The following is a 16394-nucleotide window of genomic DNA, read 5'->3' on the forward strand; positions in this document are numbered from 1 at the left end:
TGTACTTACATTCATAACAATAAAATACGCGACAATATTTTTCTCCTAATATCCCGGTATTATGAGATTTGGGCGGGCGAGAGGGAGGGCAGGATTGATTCTACTTGTCAGTCTATTGTTGTTATATATTGACTCTAATAGGGTTTAAGACCTTCTCGAAGAGGTCTATTGTGACTGACGAAATTATTGATATATACACAAACGTTCATAAGTATCAGGCACACCTGGTCTGTATGAAGAAAATCTAATGGTTCGTAAAAATGATTCTTGATCTACACGATTATTGTCTGAATCATTTTTCCCTATAAGATTATTTTCCCGGCGCGGACCGACTTCGGAACAATAATCGAGATGAGTCTGTCTATTGCAAACAACGAGTTTATCATTTTATAACAGTTTATGCGTTATCCATCGAGATTTGACATTCCCTAAATAATATTTATTTCACACTTTTACGGATTTTTAGGACATTCAGTAATTTCGTAATGCCTTATAATATTCACCGTATATTGGATAAATGTCCTGACATTTATGAGCGCGAATGGACGCCTTAATTTAAGTCCCCACCGTGCCTAATGGACCTGTTCACATATAGTGAACAGGATTTTTATCGGCCGTTGCTCTAAATGAACGTGACCCTTGTATTTACCTGAAAAGCTTCAATTTAATGATCCCGGTAGACAGACCGCTGATACATTGTTATTTAGCCACTTTTATATTGATATTTCTACTTTCATCATATTCCTTGTGTCTTTAACCCTTTGATGTCAGAATTAAAGTGGGCGTGGTTAAAAATATTTGGAATATATTAGGTTATTGGTTAAGCTTTGAATATGAACTGATATCAATTTCAAACTTCTATCACTTCTGGTTTTACCGTTATGAGATGTTGCTTATAAGCAACATTGCGCCATGGTGGTACTTTTTAAAACACAAACGAATATTGTGGTTTTATGTTATTTTTATTAATTTTTGAAACATTTCATGTGTGATATGAAACAAAACAATTTTTTTGTGGGTTACAACATAAGTGTACCTTGCATTTTGAACATTTTGATTTTGGAATACCGGTATGGCATAATCTACACCTTCCTTTTGCTCCCCATTCAACCCAATGACTAGTTTGATCGAGACGCATGGATTTTGGGGGTTCTGCTATGTATGATCGTTTTGCTGATGACGATGAACTTTGTAATGAAACGTCTGAAATGTTAGATGGTGCTGGAGACACTGGTGACGGTGCATTTGAGTGCATGCTTGAAAGGATTCCCAATGGACGGCCTCTTTTGCGTTGGTGTACTGGCGTAATATCAGAATCGTGTAGAAGCTCGTTTGCTATCATCAATTGAAAATTCAACAACGACATATGTTTCGTTCTTCCTTCGTGATTTTTTAGATCTCTTCTATACAACAACCAGCTATTGACTACTGCTGTGCTGAGGCACCAGTATACAATACGCATATACCATTTCTTAGAACGGTGGTTGATTTTATACAAGTCTAACAACATGTCAGCCAAGTCTACGCCTCCCATATGCTTGTTATAACACTCGACAATAGCAGGTCTAGGTATATTCAAATACTTCTTTTCTTTACGACACCAGCGTTTGCATTCTGAAACTGGTTTTTCAGCTATATAATTTGAGACTAGCTGAACGCTCTTGTTGTCGTACCAGCGGCAGACAACTAAATTATGTGCTACCTCAAATTTGAAATCATATGATCCACGACCTTTTTTCATGAGCTCCTTTTCATTCATAAGACAACAGTTTTTCATTCGATTGCTTCGAATTGTTCCTACTGCCAAAATGCCTTTTTCTTTTAGCGCAATCATCAGGCTTATAGAAGTGAACCAATTATCGAAATATAATTTATAATTCTTGTGTTGTCGAACATTAGAAGCTAAGTGCAACACAATATCTGATGAGATCCCCAACCCAAAAGATGGGCACGTTCCTTCTCCTGCATAGAGAGCAAAATCGTATACGATACCTGAAACTCCAGCTCTTGTGAACATTTTGAAACCCCACTTATTGGGCTTCATTGGTAGGTATTGTTTTAGATTGTGACGTCCTTTATATTTAATCATTTGTTCATCAATGCTCTGGTGTTCCTCCTGGTTTATTTTGTTGCATTTCTCTTTCATTTTATCAAGTAATGGACGTATTTTATAAAGTTTGTCGTAATTAGCTGATCCACGTTCCGGCTGTTGAGTATTATCATTTATGTGAAAAGCTTCTTTGATTTTCTCAAAGCGAACTCTTGATAAAGAATCTGCAACAGCTGATAATCTGAAGTTTGGCATCCAAGCCATTCGTAAATTTGGAACTTGTATTACGCCTAAATAAAGAAGTACGCCAAAGAATCGTCTGATCTCAAATGGAAAACAATTTAGCACTACGCCTTTCGTTTGCATCGAATATAGATTTGTTTCGTTGCAAATCTTGTTTATAATTTCATCATCGAAAAACTCACTGAAGTATTTTATTGGATCTCTGACTTCTCGATAGATTGTTTCTTCTTTCCAAGCAGTTTCGCAAACGGATAGGCTCGCGTTCCTCCATCTCAAACTCTCCAGATTGATTTTTTCAAAACTTTCCGTGACTATGTTTTCTGTATCCCCTTCATTTTCAACTATTTCATCAGCTTCTCCATGTACATCTTTTTCAACAATTCTGGTAATCAAATTTAGTTCAACGTTTTCTCCTCTTGTCCTTACCTGTTTCAATAGATTCGGCAATTCAATAGATTCAATAGAACTACATTGTAATAACACTTACCTGATCAATTGTGTCTTCAATGACTCTCTCCAAATTGGAATCATATAACTCTTCTTCTTCTTCACCTTCTTCATCATCAGAATTATTCCAGTCGAAATTGATTATTTGTGTTATTTCTGATTCTGTGAGACCTTTTGGACGCATTTCTGAGAAAAAAGCCAAACAAAAATTATTGCTACTATGGACAAATGTTGCTTATAAGCAACATTGTGTTCAAGAAATTCCTGATATAACAATAACAATTTTTTTTATGTTTTGCAAACTTTATTTCATTTTCTTACCTGTTATTTATAACAAAACACACTTTTTATAAAAAAATTCTAGCGAGTTTACTTTTTATTTGAATTTTTGTAGACCACCTTTTTTCACTTTTTTTTGCACACGTCTTAACACCACTTCAACTAGCTTACAAATGAAGACTTGTAAAGCTATTAAAAAATGCAACATCGTAAACGAATGCTCACATATATACATAACAGTTGGAAAAAACCGTTAGCAAAAATAACAAAAACTTTAGGAGCTATAACGGAAAATATACAATGTTGCCTATAAGCAACATTTGACATCAAAGGGTTAATTGAACAATAGATATCCTCAATTTAATTTCGATTCTAACTTTCTTTCACTATTAAACTTTGGACTTTAACTTCTTCAGCATTGTAAGTTGCTGAAAGATAGTATTAATTGTGGAATGATTTTAATATTATTCAACATGGACTACATGTATTCTAGTATTATCATAATTGAACAAATTCCCCAACTGTTAACGTCAGTGACAATGAAATCCGTCTAACACTTTATATATTTAATGATCTGTAGTATTTCTTATCGTCCATTTACTCTATTAGCACCAGTTGCTCTATTCTGAATGGCAAACAAGGGAGTACGGAGCATTCGAAAATATTGGTTCTGGAGTCATTCTAGTATTATTCACCATAAAATAATATAATTATGCCCCGTAGCATTTTCTATGATCATTGTGTATCAGAGGTGTCCAACTACTGCTCAGGAGCCATAAGCAATTTCGAGCCTCCCCTCCTGGGTCACCACCACCATCGACCTCAAGTTGACCCATTTGAGTCAACATAAGTCCCACAGTAAGGGTACCTCCAGAGGGGAAGATTTGCTCGTGAGCAGTACCAGGTACACCTCCGCCTAGTAGAGTACGGTTACTCGTTCTTCTGAGTACGTCTACCATACCAATACATTTATGGAACACTATACATTCTGGTCGAAACACGGTATTATCTTCCCTGCATTTAACGCTCACACTCCATTAAACAGGTCGCGAGTACACGTCCAGTACGTCTCGATACTCTACAATACTCGAACTTGCAAATACGAATTCATACCTTTGTATCTTACGACACTGGTTCGCGGTTTGAGACGTGCTGTCGTGTATCGTGGTATTGCGTTAACTGCATTAACATGCTTATCAAGAAGACAGCACCAGGTTTTCCCCTCTACTGAACATACTGGCGTGATTTACGTTGTTTTTAGACTATATTTGAATCTACAGTTGACAATTAATTTACATATTAATGTCTTGATTACACTTGTTTTGTTGATTTGTTTAATGTTACGATTGGAAAGATTCACAATCGGAATTTAAGTTTGACACCTCTGATCTATGTATTCTAGTAGCATCAATTTTGGTATACTCTGATTGGCGAACAAGAGTGTTGAATATTTAGATATTCTGAATCTGGAATCACTGTATTAATTTTTGCAGAAACTATAGAATATTCATTATCCATTACAACCTATATAATATTTATTATTCTGTGCAAACTAGATTTGTCATAATATTATCCTGGTTTAACAAATTCCCTAACTGTATATGTGTATCATTAACAAGAAAATTAATCTAATTTTTCAACTATGAAGCTCTTCACCATTTTTTGTCACACTTTCTATATTCTGAATGGCAAAAACTGGAGGACTGACGATGATCAGTATGATACAAGGAATATGACAAAAGGGTCCCTCCTTTTAGTCGCCTCTTACGACAAGCAGGGAGTACTGTAGGGGCATTCTGTACCCGGCCCTACACGGGTTTTCAAGCGCTGTTAAAATAGTGATAGTGATATAACGCTGCATATAATATCGTAGTTCTGTTCAGAGATTGGGGATCAGATATGAAATCCTTGACTCGTGGCAGTATATCCAACCTATTGATGGAACTAGGACTATCGACATGTTCCACAGATAGATAGATCAATCTCAGTTATAATTAAAGGCTATCAGTGCAAGCCTTAACACGTTGACTGCCGCGTCACCCGTATTCGGGTGACAGTCAAGTTTCGGATCGGGCCGCGTCACCCGTATTGGGGTGACGCTTATTTGACTACTTGCGCAGATCATTCGTATGTGTTTGGAAAGATATTTCGCAGAATAAGTAACAAATCTATTGAATATTATTTAATATAAACTATATTTATTCATATGAATTTAATTAAAATGGTTTATTAAGAAAATTATGGAGAATGCCAAGCTTTGAAACATTCTATACAAAGCTGGGGTTGGTTGGGACAACTTGGACAATAAGTTGTTGTTTTATTTACATTATCTCGTGTTCTTGATCTGCCCATTTGACAACTTTTATTTGCATAACACTGTTTGCATGCGCGTCTAATGCTTCCTCCGGAATCATTTTTTCGAACGGCGATATGGTGCTGTCTTCGACGAGAACATGGACTTGTTGTGCTATCAGACAACCCAAATAATTTTGAAGCTAATATTTCCCTAAATCTTCTAATATTTACATCTTTCTTCGTTGCAATTTTGTAAACCGTCAAGGCGTTTACAACAGAAATTCCCAGAAGCAATTGAATGCCAAGCTTTCGGTACCACTTGATTCCTTTTCTAATTGTAGTGGCATAGGAAACCATTTGGTCGGAATAATCTATGCCACACTTTCCTGTATTATATTCGACAACAGCTAGTGGTTTGAGTGTTGCAGGTATCTGTTCACTTGGAGAAATAGTCCGAATGCTACGATTTTTTTTTGCAATTGGGACCATGATAGGAGCGTGTTTTGTGGATAAAATTCTTACGTCCCGTGTATCTCTCCATTTGAGTACCACAATCCCGTTATCATCTTCTTTGGATACCATCTCTCCTTTTCTCAGTTTGCAATGAAGAATATCTTTTGGAAGGAATTTTTTGTTATTCCTAAGTGTTCCCACGACATGGGTTTTGCGGTTTAGGCATGATATTGCTAACTCATAACTGGTGTAAAAATTATCAATATACAATGTGCGTCCTTGGTGGAAAAGTTTTTCTGCAAGCTCAAGACATACATTATGTGCCAATCCCGTTTCTCTAATACCATCAGCCGATTTACCAGAGTAAATTTTCATCGCCCATGTATACCCCGTGTCTGAGCATAATTTAAATAATTTGATTCCGTACTTGTGCGCTTTGTTTGGTATATATTGTCTGAAAATGAGTCTTCCGCGCCATGGAATTAACGTTTCATCAATAACAATATGTTCTCCAGGCGTTAATATTTCCTGATACTTTTCCTCCAGTTTGTCGAAAAGTGGACGTATTTTTCCAAGTCGATCGTTACGGGCAATGGACTCATTATTGGCAAAATGAAAGTTACTCAATAGTAACTCAAATCTATTTCGTGACATTATAGTACGCGGTAATTGAAAATTATATAATGGGCTTTTCGACCAATAATTGGCAATGGGGTTTACTTTTACAACTCCCATATATAAAATCAGTCCCAAGAATTTTTTTATTTCTTCGGGATTAGTGGGTTTCCACTTATGCATCCGTGAACACGGTGGTAGGTCAGATTTATTTAGCTTTTGTTCCGCGTATCTATTTGTTTCTGATACCATTAAGTCTATTATTTCGTCATCGACGAACAGCGCAAACACATCATATGGATGAACATCACCTGGTAATTGTCTAATGAGGCCGCCCGTCTCGGAAAAAGAAAATGACTTCTGCCGACCACTAAATTCATTCCATTCGCCAAATTGAATTGTATTTTCCTCGGTATCATCAGTCCTCCTGTCTTCATCAATGATCAATTCTTGTAAAATCTCATCAATGGAATCTTCATTACACTCAGTATCACTACCATTGCACTTATCAATATCCGAATCGGAATCAGATGATGCAATTCTATTTACATTTCTATTTCTAGGAAATCTGATTTCTTCCTCATCGCTGCTATTTGAATTCGTGTAAGCCTCGTAAAAGCTTTCTTGTTCACTGCAATTTGACTCTCGAACAAATAAGTTTTCCCTTTTCCTTTTCGACATTTCAACGAATTATTAGGGTAGAGATTTTCAGTTATACCGCTCGTTACTCGGCAAAGAGTCAAACTGATCCTATACAATACCGAAATAAGAAACAAGTGCGAAGTAGCGAAAATAAATGACCGGGCATCATACCATGCAAACAAACGGGGTGGGGAGCTGTTCTCGGGACAATAAACGATTCGCATTTTTTAAATATCGGAATACGCTCCGTATAGCGGTACGCGTGGCCTGACGGGGATTTCACTGTAAACGCGCGTGGCAGTCAACGTGTTAATCGTCAAAATCGAGCTTCAAGTGAGGTAAGAAAACCGCTCGAGGTTTATCGTCGATTAACATAAACGAGTCGTTAATGGCCCTTGAAACGAACTATATGATCGAAAGGAAACCGAAATCATGGATCAAATAGAGTCATAGATCTTCAACAACAAAAATAAAATTTGGAAATTTCATTATATTCAGATTTATTGGTGCTTGAAATAAACCATACGATTTAAAGGAAATCGAAATCGTGGACAAAATACAGTCATAGATTTTTAACAATAAAAATAAAATTTGGAAATTTGATTTATTATCAGATTTATTGGTCCATGAAACAAACCATACGATTTAAAGAAAACCGAGGTCGTGGACCAAATAAAGTTCATCATCAATAAAAATCAAATTTGGTATTATTTTCACATTTGATTGGCCCTGATAAGAAGTGCAGCTTGAATTTCGTCCACGTTTTAGGTTTGGTTTCGGAATGGTACCATTTGAAAAAAAACTAAAATCGGTTTTCTACACGAAGATTTTTTTACAAATTACATATTCTACCTGTAAATGGTCAATTTCACAAGCTGAACAAAATTCCAACGATTTTTCTGCTTGTGTGGGATTGGTCGTTGCATTTCAGTGATCACACTGAAAGTATACGAATATATTCTTCCGATGTGGACAGTGAAATCCAGGATCATCCAAGGGTCACAAGAACACCCAGTCATTGTAATCTTTCGAAAGGCTTGCAAGATTGATGAATACAGAAGAATATGATTTCTGTTTTAATTGGACACTAATTTCTTGTGTATCGACTTAGGCAAGTAATCCTACAGGACCGTTTTTCCCCTCGATAATTAACTTCGATACCCCAAAAATTCCAATTTTCCAGATGTCTGCAGATTTGTAGGGGAATAGAAGCATCGAGCAATTCGTTTTGTTGATATTCGGTTCTTCAGGGTGAAATAACCGCCTAAAAACCGATACGCCCTTGTTGCGTAATGTTCGGTTTGTAGTTGTTAATTTTAATAGTTTAGTGGACTGTATGTGAGTGGCATTTGCAAGGAACGAGCCAGGATTGAAACGGATGTCTGGTGACAGCTGTGTGGCAAATAAATGTACACATGTTGGCTTTGTGATTACTTTATTGCGTCAATATTGGGTAAAACAATGAGTGAGCCAGAATTCAAAGTATGCAATGAACCAATGAGTTTATTATCTATGACGTGAAGAATGAACGTGTAAACTATGGATGGTGAATCTGACAGTGAGTGACCAACATTAATTGATATTTATAGAAACAATGGATGAGCAGGCTTGAGAATTTGAATACAATAAAAATGAGTTGACGTACACTGAGTAAATCGTGTGAGTTAGGCCATGTGATTCTGTTTGATTAAGTCAAATGTAGAGTACTGTTCATTAGGAACTGAATGGCCACACTATGAGTGGTTCTATGGCAAGATAGTCTACGTGTAAATGAGACTTGAATGTTTACCGTGCGGATGAGTAACCACTGCGATGATATGCACAACGAGGTGGTCGTAAATCACCTCGTGGTCGCAGGTGGTTCGACAATGGCCGATCAGCTGATGATAATTCGGCGTGAGCTGGTCTGGTGGTGAGTTGAGCTACGGAGTTGTAGAGAGTTGTTCTTGTTGAGTAGGTGTTCCGTCACGGTATTCACGATTTACACGAATAGTGAAGATTTGTGCACAAAGAGTCACACTAACAGAAAACCTGTTGAGTCGTACACGATGCGGTTGATATCTCGATCCGAACAAGAGTGAGCGCGAGTGAGACGTCGTTTCCGCCAGCTTGTAAGGAAGACGGGTGTGACGTATCAGTGTTGATGATTGCAATTGGTGCGTTCGCTAAGCGACACGCACGCCACGGGCCGCGATTGGCTCGTGGTGAGCGACGCGCACGCCACACGCAGCTATCGGCGCGTGGTGTGTGTGAATCTGCGGTGATGATGCCAGCCATTACCGATGCATCGTTCATGGCTGATCGGCTGTTGCATGGTCGGTTCTTTGATGATCATTGGGAGGTGCTGCCCCCGTCAATTGATTTGTCTCAATATTGAACAGCCCTTTTTTTATTTCTCTGTATATCTTGGGAACTATAGTAGATGTCAAAAAACTGTTGCAATGAAAATTTAACGACTCTTTATGATCTACAAAAATCGGTAATGAAATTGTTAAAAATATGATTTCTAATAAACAAATAAATAAATAAACCAATTTTAAAGAATTGCATTACACATTTTTGGAGAGCATAAGAATCTACTAAACTTTCATTTCAAAAGTTTCTTAATATCTTCTATACATCTCAAGATATACAGGAAAATATGAAAACACATATTGCCTTTTAACACTTTCACAACCGCATGTTTGCGCAGTGAAACGTCGCCAGGGGCCGGCAATATTTTTGAAAAAACACTTTGCCGTCCGCACTATTTGTAAACATTTCTTCGCTTGAAAAAAACTTTACGTAAATTCATGAAATAATTCAACATTATTATACAACAATATTTATTCCTTTGTGTGGTAATTATTAAAACGTACAAATATAAAACAAAATTCATAACAACATAATAAACTTAACTGCTTTTTATAAAATAACTCCATTTAACTAAATTCCGCATTCATTTAATATTTCTTTTTTTGATGATAGGTAGCAAAACAGTTCCCCAAGTATAACGCAACTTTGCAAGTTTTACACATCAATCTTGTGGTTTTTCTAGTACGATGTAAATAGCATACGTGACATCTTCTTCTTTTACGTTTATTAGTTGGAAAAATTGGGATCAATTGGTGGTATTTTAAATTTCCAGAAAGTCTGTGAAGTGGATCATGATGATGAGTCGATGTTGTAGGATTTTCAAAATTCCCTTCGGTGTCTGTGTCTTGTATCCAATATCTTGCTATATGCAGCAGGAAGTCACGAAATGCCAGAGTTTTACCACAACTTACGTTCATATGTCTATGTACTGTAAACGCATTGAACAAACTGCAGTTAAAAAGATACAATGCAACCTTTTTAGACCACTTTAGAGTCTTTTTGAATATGGGGTAATAGCTTAGATATTGATCCGCTCGATCCACTCCTTTCATATGCTGATTATAATCAATAATACATCGGGGTTTTTGAATCGGTCGGTCAGTTTTTCTACAAATCTTTCCAGTGTCCACAAATTCGGCATTGTGAATTGTAGATATCATTCGGACAACTCTGTTTTTCAAGATTTGCCAGAACTGCAAAAGTATTTCCCCTTGTCGTTTAAACAAAGATTCCGATCTTTTCAATTTTGTATTTTTTAAAGAATCTGGTAGTCCTCGGTCAAGCCTTATTGTTCCACACACTCGGATTTGTTTCAAAAGTAGTTCTTTTGCGAGGGCAACACTATTGTACAGATTATCCATATAGAGATGGTGCCATTTTCCAAAGGAACGTCTCAATAGTTCCATTATTGTGGTGTTTAAACTTTGCCCAACGCCACAATAAAGTGTAAAACTCGAAATATATCCACTAGCAGAATCGCATAGCATTCCGATAAGAATACCATATTTCGTAATTTTGGATAGATTATAAGTTTTAAACATAAGCCTTCCGCGACACGGTATCATACCTTCGTCAATACAAATGTTTTGTGAAAGATTGAAATTTTCTTCAAATTTTTTGGAGAAATAGTCGATTAGGTATTGTACTTTGAAGAGTCGGTTACCATCGGGAGGCATGTTAGCATTGTTTGCAAAATGAATGTATGTCAATATTTGCCTGAATCTATTGCGGCTCATTGTCTTGGAAAATATTGGAGTCTCTATCAGTGGGTTTGTGGACCAGTGATCCTCCATTCTTGGTTTTTTTACAAGCCCCATTATAATTGTTAGTGCAAACCACTTTTTCAGCTCTGCTACCGTTACATCGAACCATTTGGCACTGTTTTTTTGCTGTTTATGCTTGCCACAATTCTGTGCGTGGTATCTGTTTGTTTCCGTGGCAATAAATTCAAATAAGTCGTTTCCAATAAACATATCTGCGAATTCATCGACCATACTTGTATCTATTGGAAACACAGTAGGACCCGGAGTGCCTCTAAAAGCTTCATTATTATTTATAGTTTTATCAAATTCTGTCCAGTCTGAATGCATTTCTTCGTAGCTTTCTTCAGAATAACTCGGCAAAGGCATGACCCGTCGTCTTTTTCGCACTCCGGTACTGATATCTGAATCTACTGATTCTGTGTCACTGTCACTTGTCTCTTCTAAATCACAATCGTCAGGAACATCAGAAAGCACATCATCATAATTATCTTCTAAACTATTCTCTCCTTCGTAATCCATTATTATTAGGGAATATTTTCACAATGTTACTGAAATGATATAACGAACTACAATGTGACGCTCTGAAAACAAGCCTTCGATCGTTTACTACTATCTTACTGTATTTGTCTAGAAATTATTTTATCGTATCCGTGCAACACTCTCAGAAACAACATACCTTGTTGCCCATCAATAAGCAAAAATTGAAATGTATTTCGTGAAAAAGTATTCAGTCCCTCCGAAGCGTTTCGAGATAGAGTCTTTAGTAGTCAAAAGGTTTTACGTAATAAAATTTGACGTTCTAAAAAGTTTTACAATTGGCTTGCCAATGGTACTGGCCTATCAATGGCACCACGTGAGTGTCACCGGCCAATAACGACTGGCCTACCAATGACACCACATGAGTGTCACCGGCAAACAACGTCTGGCCTGCCGATGGCATCACGTTGGTGTCACCGGTTGTGAAAGTGTTAAGGGAATTTTGTAATGATCGAAATAGGTGGAAATCAGAGGGCGCGAGGTCTGGTGAATATGGTGGATGGGGTAGAACATCCCAACCGAGCTCCAACAACTTTTGTCGAGTTATCAAAGACACATGAGGTAGCGCATTGTCCTGATGAAACACGACGCCCTTCCGATTCGCTATTTCTGGACGTTTTTGTTCAATTGCTGTCTTTAATTCGTCTAATTGGGAACAATACTTTTCTGAATTTATCGTCTCGTTGTTTGGTAAAAGCTCATAATACTCATAATCCCTTTCCAATCCCACCAGACACAGAGCATCGCCTTCTTTGGATGAAGACCGGCTTTTGGGGTGGCTAAAGGTGGTTCAATCCGCTTTGCCCAAGATCTTTTTCGCTCAACATTATTATAAATGATCCATTTTTCATCTCCCGTCACTACTTGTTTCAAAAATGGTGTCTCCTCGTTGCGTTTATAGAGCAAGTCGTAAATGAAAATGCGATCCATCAGATTTTTCTCCGTTAAATCGTGGAGAACCCATACATCAAAACGGTTTATAAAGCCGAGCTTCACAAAATGCTCGTGGATAGTGTATTTTGACATATTTAACATTTCTGCTAATTTACGTGTCGTATAGCGTGGGTTATTCGCGATCAGTGTTTTAATCTGATCTTCATCTGTGGTGGAGGGCCTACCCGGACGCTCTTGATCTTTAAGGTTGAAATCACCAGCTTCAAACCTAGCGAACCACTTCCGCACAGTTCTTTCAGCTACAGCACCTTCGCCATAAACAGCGCATATCTTGTTTGCCGCTTGTGTGAAATTTTTGCCTTTCTGGTAAAAGAAAAGCATTAAATGCCTAAAATGCGCATTGTTTTCTTCCATATTCAAAGGCGTATAAAACTGACAAAAATTAACGTATCGTAACCAAATGTTTTCCAAATACGCCTGAAGTACCGTCTTTTACGATATGTATCCATGTCATTTGTTTTCAATCGTTCTGATATATTCAGACTTGTCCTTACGCCACCTACCAAAAATCGGCACGAACTTTCCGGACAACCCAATATATATTGAATTATAATAGGAACTTACATACATTAACTTTTGTAAAATGATATAATAATAATAGTATAAAATTTTAAATGTGTACAACTCAATAGCTCAGGATATAAACGATAGAACCAACATACAAAAATAATGAAATATACGAATATAATGAGAAGAAGAAATATTTAACAGAGATTATCGCCAAAAGAATACTACAGTGCCTGTCACAAATATACCAACCCCATAAAATTTGAATGATTTGATGGTTTGGTAGTAAATTATACTATAATGTTAATTTCCATTGTTAGATAGGGTCATAACAAGAAACATTAAAAAAACAGTTCCATGGATTTATTGAAAGTATTATATTAAATTAAAAATATAACAAAAAAGCTACTGAATTTTTGTTTCATAAATATACCAACTATAATAAAAACCTATTTTATTTTAATTGTTATCTACGGATAAAGATATTTAATAGTTTATTACATTTCCGCCTCTACGAATTAAGTCAAAAACTCGATTTTCCATACTGGAAATGAGATTTTTTATTATTTTTTTGTCTATATTGTTATACGCTTCAATAATTGCGTCCTTTAGTTCTTCAAGCTTATGATATTTCTGCTTTTTTGAATAAATCCGTCGAACTAATATACCCCACAAATGTTCGATGGGATTTACGTCCGGAGAGCGTGCAGGCCACTCCAAAAGAGGAACATTATTGTCCGAAAACCAGCGTAAGGTGTGGGCCGACTTATGCACAGGTGCATTATCTTGCATAAAAACTAAATCCTGAACACTGTTTTCAGCCCAAAAGGGTTTCAAATACTTTTCTAACATGTTAGTATAATAAATACTGTTCATTTTGCTTGAAATGAAAGCGATTGTACTTTTGCCGGCAGCCGCAAAGCTCGCCCAAACCATAACGGAACCGCCCCCAAAATTACGTTTAGAAAAATATATTGATTCTTTCCTCAGATCGTGCCAGTAGCAATTGTACCCGTCGGGACCGTCTAAGTTAAACTTTTTTTCATCGCTAAAAACTACCTACGAAACAAATTTTTATTAAGAAATGCATTACACACTTTGGGGAAAAAATTAATAATACTCAACTGTTTTCCAATCTCTGCTCATATTTTCTTTAGCAAATGCGAGTCTTCTTTCTTTATCGACGATCTTCAATTGCGGTGTCGATTTCATTTTCAATCTAACAATGTCTGGTGATCTTAAAATGCTTCGATAAATTGTACTTTTCGATACATTTAAATTGCATTCGTTTTTAATCTCGGTCAACGACTTCAAAGAATTGGATGTTATTCTGAGTATTTGACGCTCATCTCGAGGAGACAATAATTTTGGTCGACCTGTCCTCTTATTTTTCCCATGATTACGTCTACTCGTGACGTAATCAGCAACTGCACTCTTTGAACGGTTTATCATTTTTGCAATGCACCCGTATCCTTTGCCTTCAATGCGAAAAGCATCAATCATTCCTTTTTTTTTATCGGAAAGATGCTTTCCACGAGGCATTTTCTCTTTTGAACTTCAATTCTAACCTATAATGGCGCCAAACGAAAAAATAGGGAATTACAGTGCCGGCAACCTAAGAAAAATAATAGAGGTTGGTATATTAATGAAACGGTTGAAACCTAGAACTTTTTTTCTTTTGTTTTAACCAATTCGTTATATGTATTAAAGTATTACAATTGCCTTTTTTTAATTACTAAAACTGTATTATATATTAACCTAAAACAGCACATTGACGTAATCTTTTCCTAAACTGTCAAAACATTCGAACATCGGCGGGTTGGTATATTTGTGACAGGCACTGTATTACGCACAGTTGCTCGGTACATACACGGAACGGTTTGAATTTTTGATTTCAAAGAGAACCAAATACGCGTATAGAAATTGTAAAATACAAATAATTTCCAGTAAGGGAAACCCCACAGTTGTAACTCAACTACTGGAATTTACCCGTCTTTGGTATTTATCGTGAATTAATTTGGAAGAGTAAGGGAAACGACTCACCTAGATTTTAACAGTGTTGGACACGATTTTCAAACAAAATTTCCTTTTGCGAAATTCCTGGAATTTCCCCCTTTCTTTTTTGTATCTTATTTCTGGGTGTTATCAAAAGCGAACCTAATGAGAAAGAACACACACGCACTGCGATTAATTGAATTTAAGTACGGAATTTATATTGAATTGAGTAGAGTCACGAAATAGAACTGTTAGAACTAATAATAATTGTTAACACTAAGTAATGAACTAAAGAAAAACAAAGAGAATAAAATATTTAAACAATGAAATGAATTTTCGTAAGGTCATGAGTCCTTTTGTCTGGTTTTTCTAGTTCTTAGCCAGCGCGAACAAAACTCTATCTCAAGCGGCCCATAGACGGTCAATATTATTGTACAATATGGATTGCACAATATTTTGACGGTTGCCCCTAGACGTTCGATAATATTGTGCAATAATTTTGTTTGTGCAATAACTTGAATCGTTTGAAGGCGATATTCAAGGTTGTGCAATATTTTGTGCAACCACGAGCACAGACGGCACGTATATTGTGCAACCTCCTGGAAGCGCAGTGCAAATCAGTCTCCTGGAAGCGCTAGAGAGTTTCATGTTGTGAAGTCATGTTGAGTGATACCGAACTGTGTTGTGTTTTCATTGCTGTGGGCGTAGGCTTGAAAAAGAAAAAGAAGACAGGAAGGAAAGGAAGGAAATGGGCCAAACAGTGGTTTATCGATCGGGAGAAGTATACCCACGAAAAGTTACTCAATGAACTGAGAATCATTGAACCTAATGATTTTCGCAACTTTTTACGGATGGACGGAGAATTATTCGATGAACTCCTTGCTTTGGTCACTTCTCAAATCGAAAAAATGGACACTACCATGCGCGATGCTATTCCTGCAAGTCAACGTTTGTCCATAACCCTACAGTATCTCGCGACCGAAAATAGCTTTGAAGACCTCAAGTGTTTAACTGCTGTTTCACCTCAGTCAATAGGGCACATCGTTATGGAAACCTGCACTGCTCTGATCAACAGCCTCAAGGAATACACCAAGGTGAGCACTTTTTCAACTTCATCATTTTATTTGAAAGGCAAAATTTTTGTGTACATTGGCTAGAAAGCAGTAGACATACGTACAGGTAGGAAGACATGCATTTTGAAAGTAACTTCCTCATTGAAAACTAGCGAAATCGGTGCTAGCGTTTTGCCCAGGCTCACG

The 16394-nt window shown here is 36.8% G+C and overlaps 3 protein-coding genes across 3 annotated transcripts; all 3 read right to left on the minus strand.

The window, feature by feature from the left end:
* Positions 1-850: 850 nt before the first annotated feature.
* Positions 851-2924, minus strand: LOC107192729 (piggyBac transposable element-derived protein 3-like). The gene is made up of 3 exons (XM_015582053.1): positions 2781-2924; positions 1069-2719; positions 851-921 (listed from the first exon to the last, which is right to left on the minus strand). The coding sequence occupies exons 1-3, from the start codon at positions 2922-2924 to the stop codon at positions 851-853; spliced, it is 1866 nt and encodes a 621-aa protein (XP_015437539.1).
* A 2333-nt stretch (positions 2925-5257) lies between these two features.
* On the minus strand, positions 5258-7063 carry LOC107192730 (piggyBac transposable element-derived protein 4-like). Its single transcript, XM_015582054.1, has one exon. The coding sequence runs from the start codon at positions 7061-7063 to the stop codon at positions 5258-5260; it is 1806 nt and encodes a 601-aa protein (XP_015437540.1).
* A 2903-nt stretch (positions 7064-9966) lies between these two features.
* LOC107192731 (piggyBac transposable element-derived protein 4-like) lies at positions 9967-11661 on the minus strand. Its single transcript, XM_015582055.1, has one exon. The coding sequence runs from the start codon at positions 11659-11661 to the stop codon at positions 9967-9969; it is 1695 nt and encodes a 564-aa protein (XP_015437541.1).
* Between the last annotated feature and the right edge of the window lie 4733 nt (positions 11662-16394).

This window comes from Dufourea novaeangliae, unplaced genomic scaffold, assembly GCF_001272555.1.
Source record: "Dufourea novaeangliae isolate 0120121106 unplaced genomic scaffold, ASM127255v1 scaffold400, whole genome shotgun sequence".
Lineage (NCBI taxonomy): Eukaryota > Metazoa > Arthropoda > Insecta > Hymenoptera > Halictidae > Dufourea > Dufourea novaeangliae.

Coding starts and splice junctions, on each gene's coding strand:
- LOC107192730 (XM_015582054.1), bottom strand. CDS start 7,063: ATGTCGAAAAGGAAAAGGGAAAACTTATTTGTTCGAGAGTCAAATTGC.
- LOC107192731 (XM_015582055.1), bottom strand. CDS start 11,661: ATGGATTACGAAGGAGAGAATAGTTTAGAAGATAATTATGATGATGTG.
- LOC107192729 (XM_015582053.1), bottom strand. CDS start 2,924: ATGCGTCCAAAAGGTCTCACAGAATCAGAAATAACACAAATAATCAAT. Junction 2,720..2,780: donor TTGAAGACACAATTGATCAG/GTAAGTGTTATT, acceptor CTATTGAAACAG/GTAAGGACAAGAGGAGAAAA. Junction 922..1,068: donor GTGTAGATTATGCCATACCG/GTATTCCAAAAT, acceptor TGTTTTAAAAAG/TACCACCATGGCGCAATGTT.